General features: G+C 39.5%; 2 protein-coding genes across 4 annotated transcripts; one reads left to right on the top strand and one right to left on the bottom strand.

Annotated features, from left to right (window-relative positions):
* Nucleotides 1-1500: 1500 nt before the first annotated feature.
* Nucleotides 1501-4757, bottom strand: LOC119413915 (selenoprotein P). 2 transcript variants are annotated; one of them, XM_037680982.1, is made up of 5 exons: nt 4658-4757; nt 3984-4217; nt 3546-3758; nt 3308-3425; nt 1501-3182 (listed from the first exon to the last, which is right to left on the bottom strand). In XM_037680982.1, the coding sequence occupies exons 2-5, from the start codon at nt 4187-4189 to the stop codon at nt 2478-2480; spliced, it is 1242 nt and encodes a 413-aa protein (XP_037536910.1). In that variant the 5' UTR covers nt 4190-4217; nt 4658-4757; the 3' UTR covers nt 1501-2477. The 2 variants fall into 2 exon arrangements, with proteins under 2 accessions (XP_037536910.1, XP_037536911.1); XM_037680983.1 differs by having other exon boundaries at nt 2556-3182.
* A 4727-nt stretch (nt 4758-9484) lies between these two features.
* znf131 (zinc finger protein 131) lies at nt 9485-16452 on the top strand. 2 transcript variants are annotated; one of them, XM_037680331.1, is made up of 9 exons: nt 9485-9601; nt 11437-11578; nt 12306-12407; nt 12576-12717; nt 12887-12995; nt 13141-13323; nt 13419-13797; nt 13936-14066; nt 15718-16452. In XM_037680331.1, exons 2-9 carry the CDS (start codon nt 11455-11457, stop codon nt 16210-16212), a joined length of 1665 nt encoding a protein of 554 aa, XP_037536259.1. In that variant the 5' UTR covers nt 9485-9601; nt 11437-11454; the 3' UTR covers nt 16213-16452. The 2 variants fall into 2 exon arrangements, with proteins under 2 accessions (XP_037536259.1, XP_037536260.1); XM_037680332.1 differs by lacking the exon at nt 9485-9601 and adding an exon at nt 9716-9834.
* The last annotated feature ends 517 nt before the right edge of the window (nt 16453-16969 follow it).

Below are 16969 nucleotides of genomic sequence, written 5' to 3'. Positions count from 1 at the left end.
TATCATTTTTGTTTGTGTAGTGTATGTTTAAAATGTTTTGTATAACAGGTCTTTTTTTCAAATGAGACAAACCGTAAGGGTAAAATTATTGAAATGATGTATGCAAATTCTATTTTACAAACCTGCAAAGCTGCTGTCAGTTTTACATCATGTGGTTATTTACATAGAATTATCATGTCTTTTTGCAAATGCAGTTAGTGCCAAAAGCAACAAGGAGTGTCACATGACATTCAGCCAGAATAAAGGTGTAATATGAAAATGATGGCAGTGTGAAGATCTATAAAATACTGCTTGCATACCTTTTACAACATTGGTGATCCAGGAGTTGTTTTAAGATGCCAGCTGCAATTCAGTTCAATTCAGTTTATTTATGTAGCACCAATTCACAACAAAGTTGTCTCAGAGCACTGCACAGATACATTCACATACATAGAAAAGCCAGTTAGTAAAGCTATCTATCTAAGAAAGCCAGCAGACTCGTTGAATCTTCACTTCGTCACAGTCTCCCATCCTGAGCAAGCACAAAGGCAACAGTGGAAAGGAAAAACTCCTTTTCAAAATGAAGAAACCTGCAGCAGCACCAGGTTCAGGGCAAGCAGTCATCTGCTTCGACCGGCTTGGTAGGTCCAGATGTAGGTGCAGGTGTACCTCCTGTTGGAAGAAAGACAAAAACACATGTCTAGGATAGAAATAATTATTACAAATATAAAACAGGTTGAGCAGAGCAGAGTGAAGAAATGTGGTCAGTTTGTCCTTCAGCAGTCTAAGCCTATAGCAGTATAACTAAGGGATAGCTCAGGAAACCCAACCCTAACTTTGTTAGTTCACTTTGTGTGCTTAATATGGTTAAAATTAAACTTCTTCAAACTGTTTTTTTTTTTTTCAAAAGAGCCATCAAGAAATTAAATGTTTTAAAACCTTTCCACAAACCGCTGCTTTAAAATATCAGAACTGTGCTTTTATACAGCATTTACTTCAATACTTTTGTGGTTTTGAGGTGTAACTCGTTGGATTTAAAATATGGCATGTTAATAGATGAAGTTACAGAAAATTTTGAAAGGGAAACAACATGATCCCTAAAAATGGCCAAATAAAATAACTCCCTCTTGTTCCATTTCTGAGAAAAACAGGACAGTCTGTTTAAAACGTGCATATTTCATAACAGATGTGGCAACTGAAGTCAGTAAACAATCTGTCACGGTTTATTGAATAGACTACATTGCCATCTGCTGATCCATTTGGGGAAAAGCATCATCTGTTGAAGATATTTTTAATGCTTTAATTCATGATAAACTAAAACAGCATATAGAGCACTGTACTGCTAATCAGATTTTTTTGTCATATGACAACAACCTCAAAAGTATGCACAAGAAACCTGCCCAATTTGTCATTAATGTTGAGCAAAATCAATTATAAACTCACATTTCTAAAACAGTTTATGAGCATGCAGACATTAACTGGGAATAGTTTTGATTTTGACAAGAACATGTCACACAAATCAAAAGTTTTAAATCTATTTTATTGGGTTATCCAAGTCCAACAACCTTAATACAGTCTTGTTTTCTGTGTTAGCATCAGGTTTTCTGGGTGATTTGTTTTCCCACAGAAACCATCATTAAGTACAGAAAATAAATCAGCAATCTTTCTTTCTTTATCCATTTTCAGCAACAAATGTTTAAACCTTAAAAGCTTTGGGTGAATGTATCCCTTGTTTTTTCAGCAGTATATAAAAGTTATAATAAATGAAGCTGTTTTCACCTAAAGGTATGCTTACATTAATGAGGAAATAAAACTTGAGATTTGTTAAAGCTTCTGAAGTTTATCAGTAAGTACAAGACAAAAAGACATTCTTCATGTTTTCAAGACTGACCAAAAAAAAAAAAAACATTCATAACATAAAATTTACTTTTTTTTCTAGTAGTCCTCTTGTGCTTTTTAGGGTTTCCACATAAACAGAAATAATGTTGCAACTAAATCTTTTCTCACTCTTTCTATTCTAAATAATTTCTTCTTTGCTTTTGTGTTTGCAGAAAAACGTTTTTCTATGATTTTTGGAAATGTTGTACTGTTCGTCGTGTTCTTAAACGACCCTCTTCTCTCTCTCCAGCCCGACATCAAACAGACGCCACTAGAGCATAGTTTCTGCATCTGGTTTCATAAAGGATGGCGAGAGCAAAACGAAGGAGGCGGTTTGCAAACGTGACAAACACATGTACGCATGAGAAGGAGGAAAGCAGCCCACAGACAGACTTATCAGACAGCAAAAGCATCTTCATAATGCAAACCAGGGTTGTGAATTATAAAGTTGCACTTCTTGATTTAGTGAAAGCAATTGTTTCAATCTGACTCCAACTTGTCTAACAAGTCTTCTGTGGATTGCCCAACCTCCTGCTCAGGGTAATACTTGTTGGCAAAAAGAGCACTTGGCCCAGGCGTTGATGGCTGACATCAGTTCCAGCTTACAGCTGCTCTCAGGCTCAGCTCCCAACACCGGGGGGTCAGGCTCACTGCGGTGGCTCAGGCTGCTGTCAGGCAGCAGGAGGCGAGCGTCACTGTCAGGTCTCCCTAACGTTGTTGGCTGCCTCGCTCAGGTCGTGTCACTGTCAGGAGGCGGGCAGCGCCTCATCACAGTGTCAGAGGCCCAGCGGCTGCTCGCTGCCTGCATCACCAAACAGCTTGCGTCAGTGTCAGCATCAACTGGCCTTGGGAGCGGCTTCGTTCTCAGAGCCTGATGTCCACTGTCAGCTGTACTTTGATTTTCACCTAGCCTTCCCTGACTCTCAAGGTCTAACGGGGGCTCCATCGGCCTCCTGAAGCATCTGCTGTGTGAGCACTGCTTGCTGCATGTGATCTGCCTCCAAGTGATGCTGGGTTTGAGATAGCCCAGCTTCGTGTTGATCGTTCCCCTGTGGTCTAACATGTTGCTGACTTTGTAAATGATCAGAACTATGGGCAACGCCGTCATGGTTTCTATGACGATGACCATGGTTGTGATCAAGGCCATGGCCGTGGCCGTGGCCGTGGTAATGGCCGAAGGCACGTGAAAGGCCCCGGTCATGATGACGCTGACCATGATGATGAACGTGAACATGAACTTGTTCAGTGTTGTCTCCTACAGGTGGGATAGCATCTGCATCAGGCTGTGCAGCTGTGTTTGTGCACTCCGCAGCAGGTTCAGTGTTCTGTAAATCAATTATAAAAGACAGCCATGGGAGGTTTTATGTTCCATTAAACATGTTATCAACACTTCATCTGATGGTTCATATTAGAAAAGGTTCACATTATCTCAAAGTTGCATGGTCTATACCTCATGTGAGCACTCTCCACATATGCGATTGCAGTAGGTGTCTTTGATTGCACGCTCAACGTGTCCATGTCCAATGACTGAATATGGAAGTGATATGTGGTGAGTGAGGCGGCCGCACCTGATGGCAAAAACACAGAAACGTGGTTAAAGATGACATAAGAATCTGACAAATAAAGAGGTCAGTGTAGCAGTTATGTATTTCCCCCTGCAAAGCGTGAACGTAACACCAAAAACAAACCTGTCATAAATGAAAAAGTCGTCTTTATTCCCATTGAGCGTCTGCCAAACATCAGGCTGTTGCTCGCTCTGCTTGTAGAGTGCGATGTTCTCTGAAAGTCTTTGTGCCAACAGTGGGTGGAGCTGCTGTGCTTTCTCCACACGGTCGTTTATTACCATGTAGACCACGTCCTTCAGGCCCTGATTTTCTAGCTTCTGGCGCAGGCCATCCATTCTGCTCAGAAAAGATGGACAAGAAACCATGCTGACAAAATTAGTTTTAATGGAGCAAATTTATCACCAGTGTTTGCTGTGTTGTTGTCACATGAGTGGCAATCGGGACACTATCTGTTAATAATGAACTCCTTCCTAAAAAGGGATTTACAGAAGATCTTTGAATATGCTTGTGTAATATATACAAAAAGTGCAGGAAAAGAGTTACAAGCAAACCATTCTACACCTTGAGGCCTGCACCAAGCAGAACAGTCAGCTGGCCTGTAAAAGGGCCACAACCGTCACTCGACCCATTGACCCCTTCATGGGCTCCACCTCCCCTATGGTCCATGGAGGGGGTAGCTGACATCCAGGCCCACCCCCATCACTCTCTGCACCGCCCCCATGGAGCAGGCAGAGAGTGAGGAGCAGGCCGAGGCGGCGCACCCACATCGCTGTGGCGCCTCCCTACTGCCCCAGTCTGCAGAGCAGAAACAGGAATGGAGGGTGGGAAGGGGGTGAAGTAGAGGAACAGAAAGCAGAAGTTGATTTAAAAAAAAGGGAAAGAAAAGTGTCAAATAAAACTTTTTGTGAACATCCACTGAATTGCTCAATGATTTTTGTATATTTAAAAACCTTGAAATGCACAAAGTGGTATATATTTCTGAAACAGTACCTGAATAATAAGTGTTTAATGCAAATGTCTTGATTTGCTTTATTATATATACGACGCAAAGTAAAGTTTATTAATACAGAAGTCAATTAGAGGCTCAAAAGAGTGAACAAATGAATATAATGCGTGAACAAAAGACCATTTCTACCAAACAAATGTACTTGCGTTATGAAATCTGACACGTTATTATTAATATGCATCATGAATTTAAAATAAACTGTGTTTTTGTGAAGAATTCTGCAACTTACCCTTTGTAAAAATAAAAAAAAAAACGTGCCCCTCACTGTGAAAGCTCTGCTTCGACTCAGCTCCTTGAACAAAAACAAGCCTCTTCCTCAGCTGCTCCCCCTTTTTATACTCAGCCTGTTGTTTTTCTGTCGGGATGGAGGACAAAGTTCAGTCACAGCTGTATGCTGATGCCAACACTTTCGTCAAGTCACAGTGCATGAAATCTGCAAGTTAGCATGTTCAACAGGAAATGTTTTTGCTTCTTTTTTTTTTTTTTTGAGGCAACTGACATTTCTTAAACTTTTTTCTTTTTTAATCAAGAGGGGGTCTTAGTGTGTTTGCTTCTGCGCTCACTTTCTAATGCAGGTCAGCTCAGGCAGTGTGAGCATTTGCATTGTAAATTAAATTGGCTGCTTTTGCATTTTTGCAAAAGTCCAAGACACAATACAGATGTCAAAGTACAAAGATAAAACACTGCGCAATCATGTTTCTTACTTGCTGGAGGAGGAGAAGGAAAAAGTACAGTGGGCGGACCTCTGGATGGTGTCCAGCATGTTTGTGCAAGCCAACACAAATTGCAACAAGAAGAGGCTTGTCAGAAACAGCAACTGAGCAATCCAAGAAAAAGATCCTCCAGTTTAACATTTACAGAGAGTTGAAGAATACTTTATGATACAGAGTACACTCGACAAAGAGCAATAACATATGCAGGTCAAAACGGAGAACCGATGAACATTTGGATTTTTATAAACTCATCGTTGAGCAGACTTCTGTCAAGGTTCAGTGTCTTGCAGCATTAAATGGATGTGGAAAAGTTTTCAAAGTGACACTGAAGGATCAGGTTATGTAAACACTGTAAACAGCCTTATTGTCTTACATGATTTTTATTTGTAGAACTTTAATCTGATGGTAATGACCACACTATCTAAGGATCAGGATTAACAGAAGTCAGTAAAACAAGACAAAAGGATAACAGTAAAAATAGCTTTGTGGAAAGCTGTAAGGTTGATGAATTTAGGGCCATATTTTAAATATGTCACTGGAGTCACTTCTAAATACTCACCTTTCCTTGTTTGCACAGACTGTTTGAAAGAGGACTGTATTTTTTTATTATTTTGCTTTGCTCCAAGGAGAACACAAGCTCCAAACTACAAAAAAGGTCTCTGTGCTGCAAGATGGAAAACACACTGCACATAATCTCTATTTTAGAAATTGCGTAATACGGACACTCATTGCAAAGACAAAAATGACTGAGACCATTGTGTTGATGGTTTGCAAAAAAGTAGTTTGCAGAGCAAATGTGCTTAAAATGTTTGTGGCCTTCACTCAGTCAGTTTGATGAGATGTGTCAAATTGACTAGAGCTATTGGTTGATAGAGCTGCAACTTTTTTTGTGACTTTGATTATAAAATAACTAGATTTGTACTTTAACAAGGTTGAGTCAGTATCAAGTTCTGTGGAAGTTTGAATTCAGGGTGCAGACAGACGTGGGGAACTCGGAGGTAAAATGAGAAAATAGATATAACAAAAACAAAAAACCTGCTGTGTCAGCAGCACTGACATTAGAATAACTGGTTCAGGGAAGGCATGAAGGATTAGAGCAGGGGTGCCCAAATTTTTTCCCTGAGAGGGTCAAATTTAAAATCTATCGGAGAGCTGCGGGCCCATTCCAATAATATGAAGCATCCAACAAATGTTCCTCAAAAGGACAAGCAGCCTGAGCTCCCGGCTCTGTCAATGAAAAATGTTATTCAGTGGCAGGAAGCTGCCGATGGAAGGTAGGAAGTCTGTCAAAATGAAACACAAGAATATAAATTACTAAAACTATTTAAAAAATACACAAATTAGCCACTCTACCGTATGATCTAATGTAGTGCCATTACGGTAGTCAGGCCGACTAACATTAAAGTCAATGGGTGGAATCAATGAGTGTAAACACATTGATTCTTCAAAGGAAATTTTAATATAGTAATGAGGACAGCTTGGCGGGCCAACGTAAACGGCTTGGCAGGCCAACTTTGACCCGCGGACCCCACTTTGGGCACCCCTGGATTAGAGCATAACTGGCTGTAGGAAGCACAAGCCACAAACCAGGGACAAACAAAATGAGACACAATGGGACACTAATGATAGACAAATGTCAAACTCCTGATGAGAGACATGATGATTAGGTGAGAGTGGAAGGAGCTGACTACATGAGAGGAAAAACACTGGGAAAGCTGAAAACACAAGTAAAACAGACTCAGAGAAAACTATAAAAATCACCAGAAGATAAAAGCACCACACTACACAAGCATACTGACAGTCAGGTCCTCAGGATGGACTCTTTGTTCAAACGTTTTGTCTTTTATCCAAAAGACCTTGAGTCTGAGGAGCTGCATGCAGTCTCAATCTTAGCAGCGCCTTCTCATAGTGAATCAACCAGTTTGATGGTGACAGTCAAAACTAGTTGTTCACATGCAAAAGGAGGACCACCAGCCTAATAACTGATCATTAGTGCCCTGATGGCCACTAGATTTGCACTCAGTTACAGAATGAAGGCAAAAAAACTTATTTCACAGCACACTGACCTACTTGTCATAGTGTCTTTTAGTGAATTTGAATACCTTCTGCATTGACTGGATAAAGTACTTGCACAAAGTTGTAAAATGAGCATTGGAAATAAAAATACACATTATTTGTGTTGGTGACTTTAAGGCATCTGATGGTCAATATACTACCCATGGTTTCTTTTCTACCTCTATGTCAAGGGGGAAAGAACACACCTTGAAGTTGAAGGAACTCTAAACTTTTCATATCGTGACCTTCAGACCTATATGAACAAAGGCAAGTAATCTTGTACCGTACCTGGCTATCCTTAGGATCACTTTTTTAGATCTTGAAAACTGATATGGAAGTCAAACTGTTGAGATAATATCAAAAGCTTTGTCTGTAGAATCTCCTTCTCATGTGTCAGCATTATAAAGTCTTCTCAGAAAGGTGTTCCTCATGATCAAAACTACAAATAAGAACTTGGGCGTATGTGTGTTAACTGCAGAGAACATTTCATAGCAACGACTCAAAATTATCGTGAATGCTTGCAAATACGAATACTAAATTTTGACTGCTGGATCGTTAGACCTTTGTTTATTGTTTCTGTTGTGGGTAATCAGGCAGATGTTGGACGGACACTTCAACGTGTGCTTTTGGAACTGTACAGTTCCAGTCATGGGTTCTTTTTTGTCTGGGACTGCAACGCATGCAGGAGCAGCTGGTTCTGTCAGACCTGCAATCTGTTATGTATCATCCAATTCTGTGATTCTATTTTTCTTTTAACAAATGCCACAAAAGACAATTTATTTGTTAAATTCTTGAATCCACCATTATTTCGGAAAAGTCACCACAAGCTTTAATGTGTGGAGTTTGTATGTTCTCCCTGTGCACACATGGGTTTTCTCTAAGTACTCAAGTTTCTTCCCACAAACCAAAAACAAATGTTAGCCTAAATGGTAACTCTAATTGTCCCTATAGGTGTGAGTGAGCATGTGAATAGTTATTTGTTTCAAAGGATGGACTTGCGACCTGCAGGGTTTGCTCCACCTCTCTCTCAGTGACTGTTGGACATTGGGCACCAGCAACCCCCATGACTCAGAAAGGAAGAAGCCACTACAGATAATGGATGGATGAATGGGTAGATTGCTAGAGTCTTCTCTAATTGTATGACATTATTTATGTCTTACAGAGTCAGTGTACAATCTGACCAGTCCATTACAAGGCTAGTACTGAGACAGGTGAAGTCTTCACACATTCAGTTCAATCACCAATCTACTCATTATAGATGTTACTGACCTGTGGGAGAAAGAGTGGTATATTAAAAACTTGTGCATGGGAAGAAGATGCAAAAGATTTGTGCAGCTGAAATTTAAAACAGGGGACCTTCTTCTTGTAGTGGCAGTCCTCAATTAATTAACAACCTCCTTAAAAGTCAGCTGTGATTCAGAGCTGGCTGATAACACCAGAAACATTTCTCTTGTGAATACATATCAACTTTGCACACTAAATTTGACACTTGGACAGCTTCTGTTGCCCTCAGTTTGGGAAGAAAAAAAGTCTACAGCAAAGTCAAAAATACATGACCATACTCAAACAAAGAGCCACACAAATAGACTAAAAACACCACATTATTTGTTCAATTCTTATTATTATTATTTCGGCTTTTCCCTCTTCAGGGGTCACCACAGCGAGTCATCCTCCTCCACCTCGCTCTGTCCTCTGCATCCTCTGTCCTCACTCCAACTACTTTCATGTCCTCTCTAACTGCATCCATATATCTTCTCTTTGGCCTTCCTCTTTGTCTTTTTCCTGGAAGCTGCATTTCTAATATCGTTCTACCAATATACCCACGGTCCCTCCTCTTGACATGTCCAAACCAATATTAAATGCAAAAACTGCCTAGATGAAAGAAAAAAAAAAACAGAGGAAAAAAATGCTGAGCCCTAAACTGCTGCCAAATAAAAATGATTTTTGAAAGCGTATAGAAAAATGTTATATTGACATTTCATGCAAGCGACCAGCTATTATTAAGATTCTTCCTTTACCAACCTTAAACATAAACTGTGATTCACGTAAAATAGCATTCTAATAAATAATGGTAAAAAAAAAATATTTTCAACACTACTTTCAGGCTTTATTTGTGTATAGGAGCCACACTGGCATCAACACTATTCTTTAAGGTGAAAATGTGATGTGGATGTATCTGAATAATCTTTAAAAAGTGTTTAATTGTGATTAGATTGCCATACTTCCTATCTCCGGTGTTACTAAGCAACGTCCAGGGCGTCCGGTAGTTTGCAAGGAATTCTGGGAAACGGAGGCCTGGGGGTTTAGTTGAACGACCGCCCTTTTTTCGAGCATCGAGGCTAGAACAGCGTCGTAGGAAATATTATCGCAAAGCAACTTTGTGAAGTAGTGTAACCAAACTTGGGGTACGTATACTGGTAGTTTTTACCTTATACTTCGATGTACAGTGGTTTTAATCAAGTGATATGTCTGGGAAATGTGTATTTTAATGCGCCGTTTGATGACGTAATGTTGATGGTCAAACGCGAAATGGCGAGCGTGCTAAGAGGCCCGTTAGCAATAGCATCATGGGCTTTTATTAATGTTTATTTCCCCATTATTCCAGTTTGGAAACGGTTGCACAGATTGTACTTTCTGGGTAGGTTGAGTGTTATATGCACGCTCTTCTCTGGTGTTTGAAAAATATGAGCTGCTCATCTTTGGAGCGAGCGAATAGTAGATGCTATCCAAAAGTAGATGCTAGTTTAGCAAACACGGACGGAACTGCTAGTGAAGCTATGAAGCTGTATTGACGAACACTACCATGTGCAGTATACGGAAATAATCATATTATTATTTTGTTTTTTATAGCTGTTGGAGTTACCTTGTGTACCTAATGTATTTCGTCGTTGTGTTCTTTGTTTCATGTTGTCTAATTTTTCATGTTGTCTAATTTCAACTACTGTGCTATAATTTGCAAGCCAAGTGTGTTGGGGTTACATTTTATTTTTTTATTACTATTATTTGAAAAGTATGCATGTTTATGTAAAATGGTTTTATTATTACTTAGGCTTTGACTCTGGTTTTTTTTTATTAAGATGTAATTACCAGTAGATTTGATTTTAAATGTCACCAGACGTAAATAAGGACTGTGCAGGTTTTTGTTTGTTTGTTTCCTTAAAATTTAATTTCTCAAGTCATCATTGTATTTATCTGACATTGCTTTTTCATTAAAAATTATCAACAACAAAATAGCAATAGGCAGCAGGTATGCTAGCCTGATAAAAATGGGCTCTGTCATGGCTTGATATCCCCACATTTTGATTATTTTGATATTTGAAAATATCAACCAATACAGATTTTTAGCTGACATATTTGTGAATTTTCACTTTGCAACAATGTTAGTTGGTCAAAACCTTTGGCTCTTGTTATTAATTTAAAAAAATTTCTCAAATCATATTGGTTAAAAAGAGAAACAATAATTTAGGGTCATGCAGACTCCGTTATGGGTAGGACAGCAATTATCTATTTCAGGCTCAATCATGCCATTTCGGCAGTGGATGGCTGTACTAAAATTGTATTGCTGTGATTTCCTAATAGTTTTTTTTTTTCACTTGTTTACCAATATAAATGCTTGTTTAATCCTCAGCAGAGTAAATAACATCGGGGTTTTTTTTCCTCCTTCTTCAGGGGTTTCTAACTCGCATAACATTGAATGACTGTAGATGCATCCATCCATTATATTTTACCCGCTTCTTCCATTTTGGGTCACAGGGTCGCCGGTGCCCATGTCCAGCGATCACTGTGCGAGGTACACCTTGGACGGGTTGCACCTTGGGACAATTTAGAGTTACTATCAGCCTAACATGCATGTTTTTGGTCTGTGGGAGGAAACCCGAGTACCCGGAGAAAACCCACGCATGCACGGAGAGAACATGCAAACTCCACCCAGTAAGGCCCCCGGACTGGGATTTGAACCGGCAACCTTCTCCCTGCGAGGCAGCAGCTCTGCCAGTTGTGCCACCGTGCTGCCCACTGTAGATTTAGTCGTGTGTAATTATAAATGTTGGATTTTTTTTTATTTTTATTTTTTTAGCTTTTTTTAGCATTTGCTTTTAACTGTCACTGTGCTTAGACATGGGGAAGATTTAACTAAGAAGAATTTTTTTTTTTTTTTTAAGTGTAAAATATGCCAAGTCTTCATGATAGCTTTTCCATTCATTCATGTTTGACATGGAGGCACTTGTTTGTGTTTCTGCAGAGAGAGATCAGGTGAATTATGGAGACAGAGGTGGAGGTGAATGGCAGCAATGAGTACCCAGCGCTTTACAAAGTCATGATGGAAAAACTAAATGAACAACGACAGCTAGACCAGTTCACAGACATTACTCTTATTGTAGATGGTAAGTACAGCAAAGGTCATCTCCATATTGCCTTTATCAATGTTTATGCAACTGAGCAATTCGGACAATAAATTGTTCAGACTCTGCCCAGTCAACGGTTTAGTGTAGAGTGCAAGTAGTGTTTAATTTAGATGTTTTGTGAATAGAGAATAAAATTAACTTGAGAATTCATGACATGTGACTGTGTGTACTTTTTATGTTGTTTTCTCCCGCTCTTTCTGCTGCTCTGTTCATCGAGCGAGCCAACTCTCACAGAGTTCTGGCAATTGTTTTTTTCCCTGGTTGCCCTTCCTGATGCAACCACAGATCACCGAGCTGCCACAGTCCACTGTGAGGAGCAGAGAGCTGCCATCTAGGGCACCCAGGGGAGCAGCAGGGGTGGCTAAGGAGGGCCCAAAGTGGGGCAAATGAAAGTGGAGCAGGTGTGGGTGCTTCACGTTTCCCACCCACATTTGATGTTATTGATCTGGGGATTAGAACCGGCGACCTTTCAATTGGATCATCTTCCGATTCTCTAACCTCTTATCTTTTTTTAAATGTTTTTTTGCCATTTGATAAAAATAGGCGCATCTACCATTGCAACTAGAGTATAACCAGCTTTGTAAATGTGTATCATATGGAAGTGCTTTGCAAGTTACAAGTGGAAAAAGAGCATCTACTAGCTGTGATTACAAAAGTAAAATTCCCACTTAATTATATATTTTTTTCTTTTATTTGTTTTTTGCAGGACACCAGTTCAGAGCCCACAAAGCAGTTTTGGCAGCATGCAGCCAGTTTTTCCACAAATTCTTCCAGGATTTTACTCAGGAACCTCTCGTGGAGATAGAAGGTATACTATTTTACAGTCAAGCCTCAGAAATGAAAGATTCAGTCATAACGTTACACAAAGAGGTGCAACTAACCTGTACTGTGAATGTTATTGTTAGGGTGGTAAATAATGCTCTCTAGTGGACAAGCATGGTCAACAACTCTCCTATTGTTCCTTCTGTCTTTACAGGAGTGAGCAACACAGCCTTTCACCAGCTGATGGAGTTCACGTACACAGCCACGCTAGTTATAGCAGGGGAGGATGAGGCAAATGATGTGTGGAAGGCTGCTGAATATCTCCAAATGCAGGAAGCCATCAATGCACTCAGCAAGTAAGTTTTATGTACAGCCATGATTTCTGATGAAGAATTGTTTCTGTCATGGCTGAAATTATACATTGTAGCTATTGTTAAAGTGTTAAATGGGCTGGGGAAAAAAAAAATCTACCAGAACTCAGTGATTTTCTGTTTTAATTGATCACTAATAGTTAATCTCTTGTAGGTTAAATGAAGAGTCTTCTCTGGTGGCGAAGAGCAAAGGGGAAAAGAGGAATATTGCTGAGACATCTAATGTAATTACAGAAACCCTTCCAACAGTAGAAGGGGAACAGGTTAGTATGATTGTTACTTTAAAGTATAACTCATCCCAAAGTGCTCCCTTTTTGTCCTTTGTGTTTTATTTAATTATGTGAATACAACTGACCTTTAGTTAGCCATATTTAGTGTTCAATAGTGAATTATTTTACTGCTTTACAGGTGGAGATTGATGTTGCGGGTGAAGAGTCCATTGCGGGTGAAGAGTCCATTGAGGTGATGGAGTCTGGGTTGGAGGAGGTGGTGGATGAAGCAAAGTCTGCTCAGGCAGCAGCAGATGATTCCGCTTTGGCTCTTCTGGCTGACATCACTAGCAAATACCAGCAAGAGGAACCAGCAATACAGGTGATTAAAAAGGAAAAACGTAAGGGATACATTAAATTTTGTGGATGTAATATTTCGTGTGAAAGTACTAGCTACAAAATATTTGTGCTCAACAGGATGTTTTGTATCAGGAGGAAACGGTAACAGCCTCCAAGGTCCTGGAGAATGTTGAGTTTGTTGAGGTCCAGATTTCCCAAGTAGACAACACGTTTCGCTGCAACAAATGTGACCGCAACTTTAAACTATATTACCATCTTAAACAGCACCTAAAAACTCACCTGAGCTCAATGGAGAAGCCCCATGTGTGTAGCCACTGTGGTAAGGCCTACACACGGGAAAGCGCCCTGAAGCAGCACATCAGCACGTTTCATTTCGATACAGAAGAACTGTCTCAAAACAGCCAAAGATTTCTGAAGAAAGTGCATGTCTGTGAATACTGCAAGAAGCACTTTGACCACTTTGGCCACTTTAAAGAGCATTTACGCAAACACACTGGTGAGTTTTTTTGTTGTTTTTTTTTAACGAAGCTGACTTGTTCTTTTTCCTATTTGTGTTTGCACTTTGACATCATTTATTAGGTTTGTTTAGCAAACAGGTGATTTACATGATGGTTGGCTCTTTGTCCTTTTTTAGGTGAAAAGCCTTATGAGTGTCCGGACTGTCATGAGAAATTTGCAAGAAACAGCACCTTGAAGTGCCATATGGTAGCATGTCAGAATGGGGCTGGAGCCAAGAAAGGACGCAAAAAGCTATATGAATGCCAGGTACAGTTCGTTCAGCTTCCACACATTCAATTCAAATTCAAAAATACTTTATTAATCCCAGAGGGAAATTGTATAATGTTAACATGTTGCTCAGTTCAGTGTCATTAGTAAGAATTTTATCTCAATAATGTTTAAATATTTGGCAACTTGTTCTGAAAGAAAGTAGTCCATATAAACTTACAGAACAAAGAGCAAAGATAGTTAAGAGCACCTTCCATTTTGCTATCATATAGTGACTGTTATTGTGGTATAGTGCTTACAGTGTTCTGCATGGAAAAACATTTGCAGTGTTTAAAATTAAATTACTACCTTATTAAATGTTGAGTGTTTGCAGTCACCAGTTAATGTTTATTGATTTTTTTATTTTATCCATCTATAAATCATGTTTTTGTCAGTATCTATTCAACTATAATAATAGATTTAATTTACGGGCACCTTTCAAAACTCAAGGTCACCTTACAGAAATCAAAATGAAAAATCATTGTAGTCAGAATGTTGAAGAGTGCTGAAAAACACTGGCTGCATTAAGATGTTTAAACAGTAAAACACAGTTTTGCTAAATAAACTAAAGTGATCTCAGTTGATTTAAGTTCTTTCTGCTCTGTGTTCCTCTAAAAACATTCAGGTTAAATCTGAAGAATTTACCATTTACATGAGATAATCTCTTTTTTTCTTCTTTCATAGTAATAATAGTGTACTTTTAGTGGGGAAAAACGTGTTTTCAGGTAAAATTGGATTTAATTTGACTATAAACAGTCAATTATCAAAACTTTTTCCTCGGGATTCAAGGACATATTTCAACCTAATAGCAAAGCTGAGGGATGATGTCAGGATTATTTTTCACTTCAGAGCATTACTTGAAGGAATGTAAATAGTCTGCCGCCTTACATACGCTTCGCTTTAGGCAACTTTTTTTTTTTTTTTTGCAATTTGTTCATGCTTAGAGTATGATTTGAGTATGACTCTTAGCTACTACTACACCAAATTTTAGCTCCACATATGTCAAGTTAAATTTGGGGGAGTGCGGTAGAGGTGCAGAGGTAAGTGAATGTGAATATGTGATTGATTTGGTGGGAAAGGTGAAGCACCCACACCTGCCTCCACCCTCATTTGCCCTACTCTGGGCTCTTGAGCAAGACCCTTCACCAACTTCTGCTCCACACAAGTGGGCTGCAGCAGCTCAGTGGTTGCCAAAATCAGTCTGGCGTAAAAACAATTGCCAAAGCTTCATGCAAGTTCACTCGCTGTGGCGACCCCTGAAGCAGGGGGCAATTGGAGGAAAACAGTTTGTAAAATTAAAATTTTAATTTTTGTGTTTCTAATACTAAGTATCTGAGGGGGGTCATCTTGAATTAAGCTGACTCCAAAAGTTAATCAGTTGTTTATGCCATCCAATAAGAGTTTTTTTGTTAAAACCTGTGCACTAGTTTTATTCAAAATTTTGCTAACAGACGTATAAAACAAGCAGCAGTTATTGACAAAAGCTTAAGGTTGTTGCTGATTCTAAAATTTATTATTTTAAGAATAATTTTTGTTTAGTTTTACATGCAGGATTTGGTTAGATTGGGCATTATAAAATATTATTTCAGTGTTAAGTCCACAATAATAATTTTTGTTGTTCACCTTTGTCTCATCCAATCGTCTCCACTAGGTGTGCAGCAGCGTCTTCAACAGCTGGGAGCAGTTCAAGGAGCATCTCATGTGCCACACCGGAGACAAGCCTAACCACTGCACCGAGTGTGACGTATGGTTCACTCACCCCAAAGAACTAAAGGTCCACCTCAAAGACATGCATTCAATTGAGGATAAGACAGCTGAGCAGCTTGTCATCTCGGACTCTGCTGCATCTGCCGCTCTCGCCATCGCCACGCAGAGCATAGAGGGAGCCGAAACGGTTCTGTTGGAAGATGGCATCCAGGTCGAGCATCTGGAAATGGGCACTGCAACTGTCGTGGTGGAGGACGGAGTTGAAGGGATGTGTGAGGAAGATGTGGAGAGGTTAAAACAGGCTGGGCTGCATATCCAGGTGGTGCACGTGACCACGACTGACATTGACGGGCAGCAGGTGGTGAACTCTCAGGTGGAAGTAGAGATGGACAGTGAGATGGTGAACCTCGAGGAAATAGAACAAACAGTGGTCGTATGAGGATGTAAGCACTGGCTTTGTGTATCTGAAGAACTCCCTTCCAGTACTGAGGAGCTGAATTATTCAACTGTAGACATTTTATTTTTGTAATGAAGCCCTGCATGAGGAAAACGTCATCTCAGTATGTGTAGCTGTCAAACTGTATAGATTCACACTTCCCTCTTTGAATTCTGAGGTTTTCACCTATGTAAATATGTATTTATTTAAAGGCTGTTTTCACAAATTAATTTTCACACGCTTCACACACTGTATTGTTTATTTGGTTCTGTGAACTGGGATCAATTGCCGTAACGCTTCATGAATAAAATGTTGCAGCAGCTCGTTACAAATCTGATGTATGCTGCCATTTCTCATTTGGATTTTTTCCTTTGAAATTATTCTCATACCATCTGTGACATTATTTGAGGTACAATTATTAAATAAAAAGGTGTTTTTTCAGAACAATTTGCATTTCTGTACCATTACGGTAGGTATCATCTGTAAGAAACCAAATCCTTAATACATCATAAATCAAAACGACTTGTTTTTTTTTATAAATGGTTTACAGTAAATAATGCCTGTGGAGTGGCAGACTGGGCTGGTGGTTCCCATTTTTAAAAAGGTGGACCGGTGAGTTCCAAATCCAACGATCATGGGGTCACACTTCTCGCCCTCTCTGGGAAAGTTTACTCCATTGTTTTGGAAAGAAGGCTCTGATCAATTGTTGAACCTCAGGTTCAGGAGGAACAGTGTGTCCTTCATCCTGGTCGTGGAACAG

The sequence above is a fragment of the Nematolebias whitei genome, chromosome 8 (assembly GCF_014905685.2).
Source record: "Nematolebias whitei isolate Nwh7 chromosome 8, NemWhi1, whole genome shotgun sequence".
NCBI classification, from domain to species: domain Eukaryota; kingdom Metazoa; phylum Chordata; class Actinopteri; order Cyprinodontiformes; family Rivulidae; genus Nematolebias; species Nematolebias whitei.
Note: the sequence above shows the minus strand (reverse complement) of the source record. Positions and strands in the feature narration are given on the sequence as shown.

What these genes read in the sequence shown, in the direction of transcription:
- znf131 (XM_037680331.1), top strand. Translation starts at nt 11,455, where the DNA reads ATGGAGACAGAGGTGGAGGTGAATGGCAGCAATGAGTACCCAGCGCTT. An exon ending in ACCTCTCGTGGAGATAGAAG is followed by an intron (nt 12,408 to 12,575) that starts GTATACTATTTT and finishes CTGTCTTTACAG; the next exon opens with GAGTGAGCAACACAGCCTTT. An exon ending in GCATTTACGCAAACACACTG is followed by an intron (nt 13,798 to 13,935) that starts GTGAGTTTTTTT and finishes GTCCTTTTTTAG; the next exon opens with GTGAAAAGCCTTATGAGTGT.